We start from the raw sequence: 17,250 nt of genomic DNA on the forward strand, positions 1-17,250 counted from the left end.
GGCCTGGGGCTGGAGGCTTCCGTTTCTGCCTCTGAGGCTCCTGAGGGCCTCCCTGTTGGGGGTTCTGTGTGGGCTCACCGGGTCCGCCTCCAGCGTGGTGGCTGGGTGCCCAAGGTCTGCGTCCGAGAGAGCTGGGGGGCAGCTGTGTCCTCTTAGGACCAGCCTCAGAAGTGCCCCTGTCCTACCCAGACCGAGGCTGCGGGACCACAGGCCCCATGTGTCTCGGGAAAGTGTCAGCTTGCCATCGTGGGATCCATCCACAGCGGCGCGTGGGATGGAGCTCCGGACCCCGTCTGTACAGCGTGCCCCCTTCTCTCCGGGGACGTCCTGTCTGAAGTGTTTACGGCGCAGTCACGTACTGCTCTTTAAACAAATCTTCATCTAACTCTCGTGTTTTTTTTTTTTTTTAAGATTTTATTTATTTATTTGACAGAGAGAAATCACAAGTAGGCAGAGAGGCAGGCCGAGAGAGAGGGGAGGAAGCAGGCTCCCTGCTGAGCAGAGAGCCCGATGCGGGGCTCGATCCCAGGACCCCGAGATCACGACCTGAGCCAAAGGCAGTGGCTTAACCCACTGAGCCACCCAGGCGTCCCAAACTCTCGTGTTTTTAAGAAGCCTCAGAATACTTGAGAGCTTTAAATACTGGGAGCGGGAGGTGATGGGAATGGAGTAGGAGGGGGCTCTCTCGGTGCTGCTGGGCTGGCCCAGGCAGCGGGTGTGTCTAGCCCGGCTCCAGGCTCGCCACGTGCTGCCAGCCCCGGGGCCAGGGTCTCCCGCCTGGGAGGGTCCCCTGTGTGGAGGGACGAGGGACGGCTGCTGGGAGCTCATGGGCCCGCCGGGGCAGTGGGTGGCTCCCCACGATGCAGAGTGTGCAGCCTTCAGGGCCGGACAGCACCCTGCGGGTGCTCGGCGCTGTGATGGCGTCCACCCCACTCGAGCCGTTCCGGGCAGCATTGCAGGGCATGTCCTTCCCACAGAGCAGCTGCAGCGGGATTTGGAAATTCCAGTAGATTTCTGACGCGTGCAGCTGTCCCTCGACCGACAGAGCCTGCTGTTGAGGGGAGGCCGTACCAAGGACCTCGAGTCGGTGGACCCGTACTCTGTAGGTGTGATTAGGTGAGCTCGCGGAAAGAACTATTTTCCCAAGTTTCCAGAATTTTTCTGGTATATTCATTGAAAAGAATGCACGTATAGCTAGAGCTGCACAGTTTAAACGGGTGTTGTCCAAGGGTCAGCTGAACTCCGTAGATGATTACAATGTAACTGAGCTGTTTCCCACTGACTCACATTTAAGTTTTGAGGAAGTGCATTTCCTCCTTGGCTCACATGGGGAGTGTTCTAGATTATTAGCTTTCAGTGCGGTGGCTCTTCTGTTGTATTTATTTCAAACCTGATTGTCTGGAGACGTTAGCTCTTCCGAGCACAGCGGTTGTCAGCTTGCGTAAGCTTGAGTTCCTTTACGTAAGTTGTCTCAGAATGAATTAGGTCTCCGGTGTGCCCTGGGCCGTATCTTCATGGAACACACACGGCTTTTGTTCCGTGGTTTTGGCAGTTCTCTGTCACAGTTCAGAATGGGTATGATGAAGGAAGGAAAAATATGTCTGTGGTCCTAATTACTGCACATGAGTTTCTAGGATCCCAAGAAAAGAATTAAAGCCGGTGCTTGGTTACCTTTGTTGGCTGAAGGTTTAGAGCCAATGAGCCGAGAATCACTGTCCTGCTGTGGCTCAGTTCAAGGCTGGGCCTTCGGGGACTGTCCTTGTTGATGAGCGTTTGTGAGCACGTGCGAGGGGACCTGTGTCCGTGTCCGTGGCCATTAGTGAGGTAGGGGCGATGCGGCATTTTATTAACCATCCTGAAAGCCGTTAATCTTACCCTTGGTGACCTGGGGCTAGTGTTTCTTTTCTGGAAGGATTTTCTAGAAATTGAAATAAGAGTAAATTATGTTGTGTTAAAAATAACGGGGGGAGCATACTCTTCAGAGAGACTTCGGTGGCTGTTTTGTAAGGCGCTCTTCTTTCTGGAGCTCTTCTTTGAGTGTACTTCAAGTGGGGTTCTCTTTCATTTTCATGAAAGTGAAAAAGAAGTTTGTGTGTTTGTGTATGTGTGTCTTTAGGGCTAAGAAGAAAGCTCTAGGTTTGCCTGGATTATTTTCATCAAAACTTTATTGATCTAGATTATGGGGGGAAAAGTCTGAGTTGAGAGTCAAAGAAAATTAACAAAATATTTTAGAAGGTGTTAAGTGACGGGCACCTGGGTGGCTTAGTGGGTTAAAGCCTCTGCCTTTGGCTCAGGTCATGATCTTAGGGTCCTGGGATCGAGCCCCGCATCGGGCTCTCTGCTCAGGGAGCCTGCTCCCCTCCGCCCGCTGCCTGCCTCTCTGCCTACTTGTGATCTCTTTCTGTCAAATAAGTAAATAAAATCTTTTTTAAAAAAGGTATTAAGTGTTAATATCTGTTTACTCATTATATAATTATTTGTTGATCCTGTTCTGGGCTATGGTGCTGGCATTTAAACTAACGCCTGGGACAGGAGAAGGAGCCTGGGGACAGAGGGCTTAGGGGCATGGCAGGGGGAGGAAGGGTTTCCCCCTGGAGGAGCCTAACTGGCCTGTAGGGAAGCCAGAGGGGCTGGAGCCTGGCGCAGGGCTACAGGGGGCAGAGAGTGTGATTTGAGATGACGTGGGGGAGCAAAGCAGAGACCGGACGCTCTGTGGCTCAGAGTAGCTCAGGTTTTGCTCAGAATGCCGCAGGAAACCACCGGAAGCCCTTAAGCAAGGGGTAGGATGATGACTGGAGTTGTTCTGAAAACTAACACTTTGCTGTGTGGGAGCCAGACTCGAAGAGGCAGGAGTCCGTGTGGGGAGCATGGGGCCGAACGTGGCCGCGTGGGTGCTGGTGAGATGCGGCCCGCGGCCACGGGGGAGAGCACCGTGAGAGGGAGGGAGGCTTCGGACGCGGAAGTGGCGGGACATGGTGCCGGAGAGGAGTGGGCGGGCTCGCGCATGGCTGCTGCGGGGGGGAGAAGGTGGGACAGTGTCTCGTAAACTTGCACGAAGTGCCAGACTTCTTTCACAGCCGTAAATGTGTGTGTCACCCTTTCTGCAGAGAATTTAACACTACAAGAATTTAACTCATGGGAAGAATTTGAAGGTAGGGAAAAAACTGATGCTGTAAAATATACTTTGTTATCTGACGTAGTGAGAAATGTAGAAACGTAAACGATGGATTAAAAGACATATGTACTGTCCTTAGAGCTGCGTGTCCTCCGTCATTTCCGGTATGAAAACCGGAAGAGAAAACGCAAAGATGAAATCAGCTGCTGGACTGGGGTCGGCACGACTCAGGGTGCTTGCACTGGCCTGTTCCCATGATACCAAAGCAGTGGTTTAATCACTTTGAGATAGTAACTCTTTCTAAAAACTTCTCATTTAGGGTCGATCGGGAAGGAAAATGCTATACTGGAGTCCTCTGCGGTTTGGGGTGGAACCCAACTACGGGGGCCCCTATCCTGCCGGAGCATGACATCGAGCTGGCTTTTGACGTTCAGCTCAGCGTGGAGGACATTGTGGAGGTAAGGCGCGTGTGTCCATCACGCTGGAGCAGCCGTGTCTCTCCCGTGGTTGGTTTGCACAGGAATTTATTTATTTATTTTTAAAACGATTATCTATTTATTTGACAGAGAAATCACAAGTAGGCAGAAGTAGGCAGAAAGGGAGGGAGAAGCAGGCTCCCTGCTGAGTAGAGAGCCCGATGCGAGGCTCAATTCCAGGACCATGAGATCATGACCTGAGCTGAAGGCAGAGGCTCAACCCACTGAGCCACCCAGGCGCCCCTAGCATAGCCATTTAACAGTGCAGCGTCAGACACAGCACTCTGCGTACAGACCTGCGCCTCTGGTCCTGGAGGGCCTTGCTGTCTCTTCACCTGCCTATTTCACTTTCCCTTCAGTCTCTGACCGAGATGGTGCTCTAGGAATTTCTCCCTTGGGCTCTCCCAGCACAGTAAGCTTTTCTGGGCAGTGGAAGTAAACCCCAGGGCAGTAGCACTGCTCTGACTCTCTGTCCAGGTCTCCTGCCCAGTCCAGACCCGCTGCACATCCTTGCTGGGTTGGGGTGGGAGAGGGGAAGCGAAGTCTTGCCTGGCCTCCCCCTGCTCACGGGTGCGGGGGGGCCTGGTAAGTGGAAGACCCAGTGGCAGTTAGGGTTAAGCACTCAGCAACTTAGGAAGCAGCTTGACAAAGTAATTTTATGGCTTTTGAATCTAATAATGAAAAATTGGGGCTGGTATACATACGCTTTTATTCTTGTATTTCATTGTTGTGATTCAGCTTTATTGCATGTCACAAGTGAGAAATAAAGCTGGCCCTCAGCTCACGTAGTCTGAGCAGCACTGCTGCAGAGTGCCTGGCCCCTTTTTGTTCTCAGGAGTTGTACAAAGTAGGTGCGGCGGGCATCGCCGCGTCGGAGGGCGTGGGAAAAGGCGGCGCCGAGGGCGGCCGTTGCGGCTTGTCTCCCAGAGGCCACAGCTCGGAGCTCGGGGCGGCTTCTGTGTCCCTGACTGCGTTCTTTCACTTGCTGGTACTCGGCTTAAAGATGTAAATGTAAAATGTTACTGTAAAATGTAAAATGAGAAAACTTCAGGAAGAAAATACAGGGGAAAATGCATATGGTCTTGGGTTTGGCGGTGAGTGTGGAAGCAGCACCAGAAGCTGGTCTGTTAGAGAAAAAACCGGGAAGCCAGACTTGGTCGGAATTAAAAACTTGGCTCTGCCCAAGAGCCCGCTAAGAGGATGGAGGGGTGCACTGCTCACAGGAGAAAACACTTGCCGGTCATCTATGTGATAAAGGACTTTTGTCCATAATACGTGAGGAAGTCTGAAGACCTGGTTGTTTAAAAAGGTAACTAAATGAAACTCTGGACAGCAGTGAACACGAAGAGATGCTCAACGTCCTGTTGATTAGGAAATGCAAATCAAGACCACGAGGACAGTCCTCTGTGTGCCTGTTCCAGCAGCTTCGATCTGGAACCTGACAGTAATGGCTGTAATGGCTGCTGGCAAGCATGTGAGGCAATGGAGACTCTGCCCGGTGCTGGGGGGTAGGCAAAGCGCAGCTCCTGTTTTGAAAGACAAGATTCGTAGAAGTTGAATGCGTCTACCATGAGGTCCAAGAGTCCCACGTCCGAGGGTTTATCCAAGAGATCAGAACAGTTACATGCACATGACGCCTACAGGTGAATGTTGATGGCTTCACTCATAATTCGTACTTGCTGGAGACTGGGAGCGATCGAGATGTCTCTCAAAAGGGGATGCTTAGAGGCCATGTGCGCTAGCCACGCAAGGCAGCACAAAAGCAGGAGCAGTGATTCGAGTAAGTCTTAAATGCCCGCCTCCGTGGGAGAGAAGCCAGGACTCGGAGGCCACATGCTGTATGGTCCCGTTCACATGACACACTCTGGGGAAGGCTGGGCCGTAGGACAGTGAGCAGACTGGTGCTTCTTGTCTTGTGCTCTTGAGCAGAGAGGGGCTGCTCTGTGAGTTGCTCCGGTGCTGGATACATGACCCCACGCGCTGGTCAACCCACAGACCGGTCCCCATGCAGGAGGGGTGCTAAGGTACCCGATGGAGACAGACACACAGACGTCGGGCCATTGCACTGAGGAGGAAAAGAGCTTTGGAAATTGTACAGCTGCCGCCAGAAGCAGCTGCGCGTAAGCTCTGTCCCCACCATGGTCCAGCTCCTTCACTCTGCAGCTGCTGTCCGTGGTGCTGGGGCTGAACCGGCCGGGGCCCGCACGTGGGAGCCAGTCCCGGGAGCAGTTGCAGACTGGATAGGAGGGCTGGAGTGGACCTCAGGGCACGGCATGAGCCTGGCAGTCATCCGTATGAATTCCTGTTTAACTTACACAGGCACACATGTGTATCATGTATGTACGTGATGGCTTCACATACAGACATCTGTCACCAAGCCGTGTGAGGGCCTAGGAGCCGCAACCCCATTAGCCTTGAACAGACCTGATACCCAGATTGTGTTTCTGATAGGATTTACCAGTGAAAGGAACCAGGGCTCCTTGGAAAAATGGCTTTCTCTAGGGTTGGAGCAGGGAGAACAGAGGAAGAGCCTTGGAGCTCCCAGAAAACTAAAGGACAGGGGCACGTCAGAGGGATGTGGGGCCGACTGAGAGATCGTGCTGGCCAGAGCCGGGACCATTTGCTTTAGTGTCAGACCGTAACTCAGTGTCAGGTGACTGTCGGTCGTCTACATGCCCACAAGGATAGAAATGACTCAGTAAACAAATGAGGAGACATGCCTGTAGACACTGCTCCAGGGAGCAGAGCTTAATCTGCCCGCGATGCCACCTGGAGGGTGGACTGGACTCACCAACATGCTTCCTAGCAGAAGAGGAGGGGCCTTGAAGGGGGAGAGTCAGTGGACACCACCTCAGCTGGGTGCTCAAGGTCTGCGTCACAGTCCTCTGTCATGGTGGTGGCACCCATGCCTTGGTGTGATGCGGTGGGAAAGTAACTTCCCTCCGGGGGCTTCTCCCCAAAACCCATCACCTCAGTCTGACCATGGGAAAGCGTCGCACAAACCCAAACTGGGGATATCCCATGAAAGACTTGCACAAAACTCCTTAGAGAACCGTCCAGTTCTGAAAAACAAGGAAGGCTGAGAGAGTGCTCTGATCAGAGGCCCTGGGGGTCGCGCGGGCGCAGGGCGGTGGTCCTGGGGAGTCATGGCGCGGCCGCGGGGCAGTGCCCTGGGTCAGCCGGGAGCGGAGCAGGGACGTGCCGGGAAGCCGGGCCGTCCACACGGAGCCTGGGCTTCTCAGTGAGATGCTTGTGCTGGGGGTACGAGCGCCTCCTGGCCGTGCGGGGGCAGCTTGTTGTCCGGCGCGTCTATGCAGCAACGCTGCACATCTCCGGCTGGTCAGGATGGAGAGTTTTCTTACAGATCTGTGACAGAGACTGTCACAAAACATGACTTGTCATACCTCTGCGGTGAGCTACTCCCGGGGCTTCAGCAGAAATGTTGCGAAGCGAGAGGAGTATGTATGATACAGGTAGGTTTTGAACCGTGTGACCCCACGAGTTAAACGAGGGTGATTAGACTGAACATTCTGAACCTTTCTTGCTGATTCTTATTTCTTTGTTCGGTTACTACTGTTTCTCAGATTAGGGGAGTGGTTATTGGTGTTGTTTGTGTTTTATTTTAATTTATTTTATTTATTTTTAAAGATTTTATTTATTTATTTGACAAACAGAGATCACAAGCAGGCAGAGAGGCAGACAGAGCGGAGGAAGCAGGCTCCCTGCTGAGCAGAGAGCCCGACGTGGGGCTCGATCCCAGGACCCTGAGCCGAAGGCAGAGGCTTAACCCACTGAGCCACCCAGGCACCCCATTATTTGTGTTTTAATAATTTGGTCCAGAAACCGTATCGATGATAGTCATAAGAATGTGAACACTGGGGGCATCTGGGTGGCCCAGTTGGTTGAGCATCTGACTTGATTTTGGCTCAGGTCACGCACGATCTTGGGGTCCTGGGATTGCACCCCATGCTGGGCTCCGAGTCTGCCTGAGATTCTCGGTCTCCCTCTGCACCTCCCCCTGCTCACGTGTTCACATGTGCGCATGCATTGTCTCTCAATAAATAAAATCTTTAAGGAACGAGTGTGAATAGCTTTGAATGCTTATGAATTACTTAAATGTAGAATGAAATTCAGTTACATGCAACCGTATGAATATTTGTGCCGCTGTTTATTTACAGATTAATATTCTCAGGGCTGCTATCAACAAGCTGGTATGTGATGGGCCAAATGGGTCGAAGTTTCTCGGGCCAGAAAGAATTGCACAGTTACAGGATAATGCTCGTCAGAAACTTCTAGGGTAAGTTGTGCCCTTTCTGTAAAGGTATTACATATCCGAAGCTGCCTTAGCAATTGTGAGAAAGGCTAACTTCAGTTCTCTCTCTTCAGTTCTGTACATGCAAGTGTTTTTCTGTGAACTTTGCCCCGAAGTTTGAGAACCGGCCTGCACTCAGGCCATCTCAGGGTAGTTGCCCGAGGCATGGGCTCCCAGGTCCGAAACAATGCTAGAAAACACGAAGCGTCCTTATAAAGCTGAAAGAAATCCACCCAGAATGTCCATGGGAAGGTGTGGAATGTCCCCAGCGGGTCAGATGCCCCGTGCCCAGCACGGCTTGAGTCCTGGCAGCCCCGGAGTCTGCCTCGGGCAAGCAGGGACAGCGACCGATGCTCCTTTTCAGCTCCTTAGAGCTCTGTCAGCAGGAGTGACCTTCCTGGCGAGTTAGGCCTTCCGCGCAGGGGTTTTGCATCACAGTTCAGTGACAGTAGTAAGTAGGTTTGTAGAGCTGTGCTGACCCTGACCGTCACTCCGTCTTACATTTCGTCCGCCTCAAAAGTTCACGCAGTGTGTTGAAACTGAATTGTGATGGTCGCACAGCACACATTCACTGAAACTCTTGAGTTGTATACTTAAAGTGGATTCATTTAATAGTAATAAGTGATATCTCAACAAAGGTGTTTTTTTAAAGATTTGTTAGAGTGCGTGAGCAGGGAGAGAACAGAGGCAGAGGGAGAAGCAGGCCCCCCCAGTTGATCAGGGAGCCCGATGCGGGGCTCGATCCCGGAACCCAAGGATCATGACCTGAGCTGAAGGCAGATGCTTAACCCACGGAGCCACCCAGGCGTCTGTTTTTTTTAAAACAGAAAGGCTCGGGCGCCTGGGTGGCTCCGTGGGTTAAGCCACTGCCTTCGGCTCAGGTCATGATCTCAGGGTCCTGGGATCGAGTCCTGCGTCGGGCTCTCTGCCCAGCAGGGAGCCTGCTTCCCTCTCTCTCTCTCTGCCTGCCTCTCCATCTACTTGTGATTTCTCTCTGTCAAATGAATAAATAAAATCTTTTAAAAAATAAATAAAACAGAAAGGCTGTTTTAAAAAAACTGAAGTTATTCCTGCTGAGCTGGAGGCACCCCCCTTTCCCGCCGCTGGTGACTGTGGCTCTGCGCTGGGTCTCTCTGGATTTGCTTTCCCTGAAAACCTGCTGTGAGTGGCATCGTGGTGGTTTAATCTGGCTTCCCTCACTCAGTGTAGCCTGTTCGCGGTGTCTCTGTGCTGTAGCACGTTCTGTTCCCTTGCGGGGTGACACTCTGGTGTCTGTCCTTGTCAGTGGGTGAGGTGTGGGGGTGTCGCCGGTTTGGGCTCTGCTGAGTGGCGCTCCCGCTGGCCGTCCATGGTCTCTGGGTGAACACGGATTTTCAGCTCTCTGGGGTAGAGATCTGGGAGTGACCCTGGGAGGTCGTCTGATGAGTCCATGTTAATTCCTTAAGGAACAGCCAGACTGTTGTTCGCGTGTCTGCCCTGTCACGTCCCCGCCAGCAGTCTGTGGCGCCCATGGCGCACCGCGTCCTGCCAGCAGGGGCCGTCATCCGCGCACGTGTCAACCGGCTGCCAGAGGCGTGGTGCTCGGTGTGGTTCTAGTTTGCGTTTCTTAGTGACTGATGACAGAGAGCGTCTTTTTATATTAACTGATTGTGTATTTTGGGGTGAAATATTTGTTTTAATCTTTAACCTGTTTTTAAGTCGAGTTGTCTCATCACTGAGCTGTGGAAGCGTGCGTTCTGGCTGGAAGCTCCTCTGGGTGTGCCGTTGGTGGATCTTGTCCCGTGGTTCACCCTCACTGTCTTACTGGTGTCCCCTGAAGAACATGGTGTTTAATTTGGACGGCATCTGCTTGTCTTCTTTAAAAAACGGATTCTGCTTTTGGTGTTATATCTGAAAAATCTTTGCGAAACCTGAGGTCATAGAAGTTTTCTGCTCTTTTTCCCTTTAACGCTCACATTTGCTTGGTGTATTTGGGTTTGGGTCTGTTTTGAGATTTCACTTGTGTGGTGTAGATGTGAAATTCTAAGTTCATTTTGTCACAGATGAACTCGTTATAAAGCCTGTCGGCTGGGAAGCCCCACTCTCCCCTGCTGACCTGCTTTGGCACCTGTGGCCACAAATGTTGTAGAGGTTTATTTCTCGACTTTCTGTTTTGTTCTGCTTATGTCTGTCTTTTTTAAAAAAAGATTGTTTATGTGATAGAGATCACAAGTAGCCAGAGAGAGAAGCTGAACCCACGGAGCCCCCCAGGCGCCCTGTTTACGTCTGTCTTATGCCAACACTGTACTGTCTGGATTGCTGTAGTTTGATGGCAGGTCTTGGAGTTGGTTCATATTAATCTTCCTGTTTTGTTCTTGTTTTTTTTCAAAATTATGCATACTATTCTAGATCCTTTTCATACACATTTTTCTTTGTTTTTTTTTTTTTTAATTTTTAAGTAATCCCTGTATCACACGTGGCGTGCAAACTCAACAACCCCAAGACTAAGAGCTCTGCGTCCCCCTATGGAGCCAGCCGGGACCTCCACATCCGTTTCAGGACCAGCTTGTTAGTCTACAGCTGGCCTTCGGAACCTGTGGTAGGGATTTTGCTGGATCCACCGCCAGTCTGGTGAGAATCAGCAGCTTAGCCGTACTGACTTGTGCGCTCCACGAAGAGGGCTTGCTCGGTGGTTCTCGGTTCACTTTTCTTCACTTGTTTTTATCGTTTTCGACGTGTAGATCTTGGACTGTTGTAAATTATTTCTAAATATTTTAGTCTTTTGGATCCTATTGTGAATGAAATTATTTTATTTTTGGCTTGTTCGTTGCTAGAAATGAGGAACTGATTTTCACGTGCTGATCTGTATCCTGTGACCTGACTAAGATGGTTTATCAGTACTGGTGGTTTCTGTAGATTCTCTGGGGTCTCTCTCTCATGCACAATCGTAGCTGTGAGTGAGGCAGGCTTTCTCCTTCCTAACCGACCCGTGTGCTCCTCACTTCTCTCCTGCTCCGGACTGGCTGGAGCTCGCAGCGCACTGGGCGTGGAGACGGCGTGGCGGAATCTTGCTCTTGTGCGGGTCTTGGCCACTCGCTAGGAGGGGGTTGGCTGCGGCTTCTCCACGGAGGCTGCTTGCCAGGTTGCGCATGTCCCCAGCTGTCCGCAGCGTGCTGAGAGCTTTTGTCAGAAGGGACATGGCATTTTGCCAAATATTTTTTCTGTCCTTGAGGTAATTACATTTGTTTTCTTTATTTTCATCCAATTTATATGGTACATTTTATTACTTGCTTCTGGGGTGTTCAAACTAGCCTTAGTTTCCGTTTTGAATTCCACATGGTGTGGAATCTCTTTATAGACTTGTAAATGGTTTGCAACATAGTTTTGTTAAAGGATTTTTCCATCTGTGCTTATGAGGGTGGTTGGTTTGTCCTTGTCTTGTGATGTCTCTGGTTCGGTATCAGGGTGAAACTGGCTTCCAGGAATGCGTTTTAAATATTTGACAGGATTTTCCAGTGAAGCGATCTGAGCTGGGACTTTGCTTTGCGAGGGAAATTTTTAGTTACTAAATGAATTTCTTGTGTTTAGGTCTATTCAGATTTTCTATTTCTTTTTCAGTCAGTTTTGGTAGTTTATGTCTTTTAGGGATTTGTTCATTTGAATTGACTAGTTCATTTACAGAAAGTTGTTGAGAATCTTCTTTTGTAACCTTTTCTTTTTCTGAAGGTTTACTTTTAGAGAGAGAGGGTGTGCGTGTGCATGCGTAGGGGGAGGGAGATTTCACGCAGACCCCCTGCTGAGCAGGGGTTCCCGACCTGGGGCTCCCTGCCCCCCCCAGACCCTGATCTGATCCAAAATCTTAACACTTGGCCGCACAGCCGACGCAGCCACCAGGCGCCCCCAGACGGATGTCTGTCTGTATTACGGGCACTGCCCCCCGACTGCTGTCTCAGGCCCGCCGCTGTGGTGCGCTGTAAGGGCGTTTCCGTTTCGGTAATTGTACTTTTATGTAGTTTTTAATTCTTATGCGGTTATCTCTGAGTCGTTGCCATATTTTCCCGTATTTAGAAGTGGTTCGCTGGAATTCTTTGTGTGTACTCACGATGGCGGCTCTGAAGTCTTGCCTGCTAAACCCACATTCGGGCCTGCTCAGCTGCTTTTGGCTGCTTTTTTCCCCTGGGTGTGGGTCATACATTCCTACTTCTTGCAAACTGACTCACAGTTTTTTGCTGAAAAGTGCCCATTTTATTTTTTTACTTTTCAAAATTTTTTTAGTTTCCGGGGTAGAATTTAGTGTTTCGTCGGTCTCCTGTGACAGCCAGCGCTCGCTCCATGCAGCGCCCCGTGAATGCCCGCCCGCCGCCCCTCCCCATTCCCCTCCCCGGCAGCGGCCCTCTGGTTCTTAGAGTTCGGGGTCCCTTATGGTTTGCCTCCCTCTCTGATTTCATTTTATTTTTCCCTCCCTCCCCCCTTTGTTATATGTTCCGGTTCCTATATTCCATACATGAGTGGGACCTCATGATCGATGTCTTTCTCCGATTGACCTATTTTGCTCAGCACATTACCCTCTAGTTCCATCCCCGTCGATGTAAATGCTAAGTATTCATTCTTCCTGGCGACTGATAGTCCCTCGTATACATGGACCACAGCGTCTTTGTCCATTCACCTGTCGACGGACATTCCGGCTCTTTCCTTCCACAGTCTGGCTGTTGTGGACGTTGCTGCTATAAAGATTGGGGTGCACGTGCCCCTTCGGATCACTGTGTTGTGTTCTTTGAGGAAGTACCCAGTAGTGCGATTGCTGGGCCGTACAGTGGCTCTGGTTTCGCTTCCTGGTGAACCTCCGAGCTGGTCTCCAGAGCGGCTGCCCCAGCCGGAGCCGGCAGTGCGCGAGGCTCCCCGTTCCCCGCGTCCTCACCGACAACGGTCGTCTCCCGAGTCGTTAACTTTGCCGTTCTGGCTGGTGTGAGGTGAGCTCTCACTGTGGTGCGGATTTGCGTTTCCCTGATGCCGAGACATGCTGAGCACTTATCCGTGTGTCTGTTGGCCACTTGGATGTCTTTTCTGGAGGAGCATCTGTCTGCTCATGTCTCCTGTTTCTGGGATGTGGTGTAGTAGTGTAGGGACCAAGCCCCATTCGGGCTCCGCAGGGCAGGCTTCCCGCCGTGTTGTGAGGCCACCGATGCCTGCGTTCTGTTTCTGTTTCGGTTCTCCTGTCTGTGTTCAGCCTGGCTCACCGGGAGTCGTCCCTGTGTGTGCGCCGCGCAGTGCTCAGAGGGTGATTAGTCAGAAGTGCGCTGAGTCCCTAAGCCTTTAAGCTCCTGCCCCCTGCCGGGACATGTGTGCGTGCGTGCGTGCGTGTGTGTGTGTGTGTGTGTGTGTGGCTTGGGGATCCTGCCCTCTGCTGGGACATGCGTGTGTGGCTTGGGGATCCTGCCCTCTGCCGGGACATGCGTGTGTGGCTTGGGGATCCCGCCCTCTGCCGGGACATGCGTATGTGGCTTGGGGAAAGCAGCCGCAGTTCCGACAAGTTTGGGCTCTTACTCCCCCAGGGCTCTGCTGTGCGCACCCCCCGCCTGGCCATCCCGGGCTGCTTGGCTGGCTCAGCGCCGTCTGAGTCTTGGCTGCCTGTGTGTGGCCTTGAAGCTGCCAGGGGATGTGTGGGGGGCCTGTGTGGACCTCTGGTACTCCCATTCCCAAACCTCCCTCTTGGGCTCTGAGATTGTCTGTTGGTCTGCTCTGGGCCCAAGCAGGACCGTGACCTAAGGCTGGCAGAGCTGTGGGCTTTTCCCTTTCTTTCTGACCAGGTTTACTATTTCTGCTGCTGGGGCTGCCAGATGGAGCATTTCTCTCGGCACCTGATCAAGTGAGCTCAGTCTGGCAGTGAGGGCGCTGGGCTTGGCCGCGCTGGGGCCCGAGGCTGAGCCGGTGGGTGGGAGGAGCTAGGCCCCCGCAGGAGCTGCAGCCCCGACGACACCGCTGTTCTCACCCGCATCCGGGAGTGCTCTGGGAATGAATGCTTAACCTACCTGTTCTCGGTGAATTTCAAATGTTTGGGGGTTTGTGGGTTTTTGGACAATTTTGTCAAATTTTACAGCTGTTTGGGGGTGTGAGATTTCCAGGCTTTGTTCTGTCAATGCTGGGAGGCTCTACCTCTCTGTGCCTTTCATGGCATTTCCACCTGACCCAGGTGTCTAGGAGTAGGAGATGGGACACACCGAGGTCCCCTCAGGCAGCCGTGTGTGGGACGGGCAGCGCTGTTGCTGTGGAGGTGCGGGGGGGGGGTTGGTCTTCTGCATCTCCTGCGTGGACAGGGGTTATTTCCCTGGTCAAAATAAACCTTTTAAAAAACAGTTATTTTTTTAATGATAGCGTGCTTTTCAGGGTACTGGGATGACGGGCATCAATTACTCTCTCTCTGCCTGCTGCTTCCCCTGTTCGTGTGCTCGCTCGCTCTCTTTTACAAAAATAAATAACTTTTTTTTAATTAGTTTTGTTCTGTCAGTTGAAGCCAAGACAGAGAATTGTCCCTAAGTGGCATGAAAAGCCGTATGAGTGGAATCAGGTGAGTGAGAAATAGCGCCACGGGGAGCCCCTGGGAGCGACGGACCTGGCAGGTGCAGAGCTGGGATTGTGGCAAGTCCTGAGGGCATAGAAGGGGACAGGCAGAGTGGGCGGCTCTTTGGTTCCTGGGGTGGCTGTGTCTGGATGCTGTGCTCTCTGTGAGGCCCGGGCGACAGTCCTGCCTCTCTGGTGGAAGCAGAGGAGGCGTCCGGGTGAGCCGTCCGGGCACGTCGGTGCTGCCCCGGGCTGCTCGGGCTCTCCGTGCACCGCAGCCGAGGTGGCTTCGCCTGCAGACGCTATCTTCTCCTGCTTCGGGCACAGCCGGGCCCGGATCTGGTGAGAGCCCCCTTCCCAGCTCGGAGACACGTGCCCTCGTGCTGTGTGCTCATGTGGTGGAGAGAGGGGGTCTCTCCCTCATGGCTCTTCTGAGAAGGACTCTAAGCCCATCGTGGGGGCCTCCCCCTTGTGACCTTATGTAACCCCACTCGCCCCCCAAAGGCCCCATCTCCAGACACCGTTACAGTGGTGATGAGAGCTTCAGCCTATGGATTCGGGGTGCGGGTCAGTCCACAGCAGTGGGGAAGGAGGGCAGGGCCCATCTGGGGCGCCTGGACATTTCCATGCCAAGTTTTGGAAACAGTAACATTTAACTCAAGGGGCAGGACCCTAAGGAGGGGCTTCCCACTTTAGTTCTCGAGCCAAGGGTGTTTTTGTAAATAAACCATCGCAGTAGAAGTGAGATGATGCCCCTGCGGTGCTATTTTACCATCCTGAGCCCAAAGGAAGCTCTCCTTCTGTGTGCGTGTGACCGGGGTCCCTCCTTAGAGTGCTCAGGACCCGACCCTGGAGCCTGCTCCCTGTGTCACAGGGCTCTGTCTGGGCGACAGCAGGGGCGCCCGCCGCCTCTCCTGTGGGCTCTGTGAAAACAGAACTTTATTTTGTGGTTGACGTGATTTGGAAAACATACCCATATTTAACGAAGTCACAGTTCCTGCATACACAGGAAGGGTGTGTGCGTGCGACCTTCGAGTGAAGGTCACTGTATTGTTAAAGGAGGGTTGTCAGACGTACAGCAGTCAGTGCTAGAGAGAAGGGCAGCATTCTGGAAATACGCTTGGAGACTGATGGACTCCTGACTCCTGTCCTACACGTCCATGTGTCTGGGTCTAATTTTATTCACTCGTTTACGTATTTTACTTGATGTCCGTAAGGGTCCATTTTCTAGAAGGGTCCGACTGGTCCTTTTGTCTGTCCCCAGGTTGATCCAAAGCTGGTCATGGAGCAGGCTGACCGGGAGAGTGGCCGAGGGAAGAACACCTTTCTCTACCAGCTCCACAGACTGGTTGTTCTCAGCACCTAGGCTCCTCCCGAAGGCACCGAGGCCCGCCGCACACACAGTTTTGGATGAAGCCTCCCCCTGCCGACCGGCTTTTCTCGGCATCTGGACGTCACAGTCTTGGCCCGCTGCGTCCGAAAGGTCTTCTCCCCCTTCTTTCTCCTCCTGCGTGGACGGCGGCTGGAGAGCGGTGTTTCTGTTCAGGTGGGAAGGATTGGAGAGTCTGGTCTTTTCTAGAAACAGAAAATCACTGTGTTGAAGATTTTGGGGAAAACTGAACGAAGACTTTGTGGGGCAGACGAGCTCTGTTTTGCTTTAACTCTACTCAGGTAACCATAGGTAGCTGAGCACGTAAGGTTCCGGTATGTGCTAGTGTGTTCTGTTTGTCACGGTGAGACGGGGGAACCGTGACCCCCAAACCTCAGTTCACCACAGTGGAGAGCTGCGTGTTTCTCAGAACCATGTGGCAGTTTCTAATTTTTTTTTCCGTGTGGGAAAATATTTAATTTTGGTAAAACTAACTTCAGTTTTGTATATTGCAGATTTTTATCTATGTTATAATTCTAAGTCTAAATTCTGGAAATCTGATTACCTGGCAACTAGTACATTTACGTTAAAACAATAAAAGCTTTAGACTAAGTTTCTGTTTCTGGAAGTTTTTAGTCTAGAAGATTACCATGTATTTCACTCTAAAGCTTTAGAATTTAGAGAACTGACCAAGAGGAGTGCGGGCCTGTTTGTGAGAGTGAACTCCTGTCAGGGTCGGGGTCGGGGTTGCCTAAGAACGGCAGCAACCATGAAGCCCACAGGAGGAGATCCCTGCCGGCTCGCGTGGGTGTCGGGGTGCTGCCGTGGGGGTCCGCAGGGGCGAGTGGAAGCGTGAGCAAAGCGGTCCGCCTCGGCCAGCAGGTTCCAGCTGGGCGCTTGGAAGCGTGTGAGAAAACCCGAAGAGCGTGTGTGCCGGGGGTCCGTGGGGTGGTGACTGGGAGCTCATGTGGGTGCACTGGGAAGCCTCCAGTCTGGGGAGCTCCTGTAAACTGGGGGCCCAGCCGGCACTCCCTTGGGCCTTGTGGGCCTGCTGGGGGGCCAGCGCTGTGTGTGTGTCACAGTGAGCCGTCGTGACCTGCCTCGTGCTGTCGCCCGCGTCTCCTTTGTGCCCCGGTTCTTGCTGAGCTGTGAGCTGAGGAGGTCCAGGTGGGGTGTCCCGGGAATGCGCTGCTCAGCTGCGGCGGGGGGTGGGCGCCACGCGGCGGCCCAGTTCTCCGCGATGCCCGCGAGCGGTCGCGGGTTTGTCCGGCTTGACGGTCCGCGCTCCGCCTGTCTTTCCAGCAGCGCCTCGTGGGAAAGGACGCGGGGTGTTGCATCGGCCGTTCGCACGGCCGGGGTCTGCGGCGGGCGCCGCGGCGAGCCGGGTGGGGTCCCTGTGCTTCCTGCGTGTTCGCGGTCCAGTTAGGTGAGGGGGAAGGCG

At 52.7% G+C, this 17,250-nt stretch overlaps 1 protein-coding gene across 1 annotated transcript in view; it reads left to right on the forward strand.

Annotated features, from left to right (window-relative positions):
• TDRD9 (tudor domain containing 9) overlaps positions 1–16,410 on the forward strand; it is a 99,694-nt gene extending 83,284 nt beyond the window's left edge. Inside the window, exons 33-36 of the mRNA XM_045074462.1 lie at positions 3,435–3,573; positions 7,770–7,888; positions 14,375–14,447; positions 15,705–16,410. Of these exons, the coding sequence (XP_044930397.1) occupies positions 3,435–3,573; positions 7,770–7,888; positions 14,375–14,447; positions 15,705–15,806 (433 nt within the window). The 3' untranslated portion in view covers positions 15,807–16,410. The remainder of the gene's footprint in view (positions 1–3,434; positions 3,574–7,769; positions 7,889–14,374; positions 14,448–15,704) is intronic.
• The last annotated feature ends 840 nt before the right edge of the window (positions 16,411–17,250 follow it).

The sequence above is a fragment of the Mustela putorius genome, unplaced genomic scaffold (genome assembly GCF_011764305.1).
Source record: "Mustela putorius furo isolate JIRA1106 unplaced genomic scaffold, ASM1176430v1.1 tig00000129_pilon_pilon_pilon, whole genome shotgun sequence".
Lineage (NCBI taxonomy): Eukaryota > Metazoa > Chordata > Mammalia > Carnivora > Mustelidae > Mustela > Mustela putorius.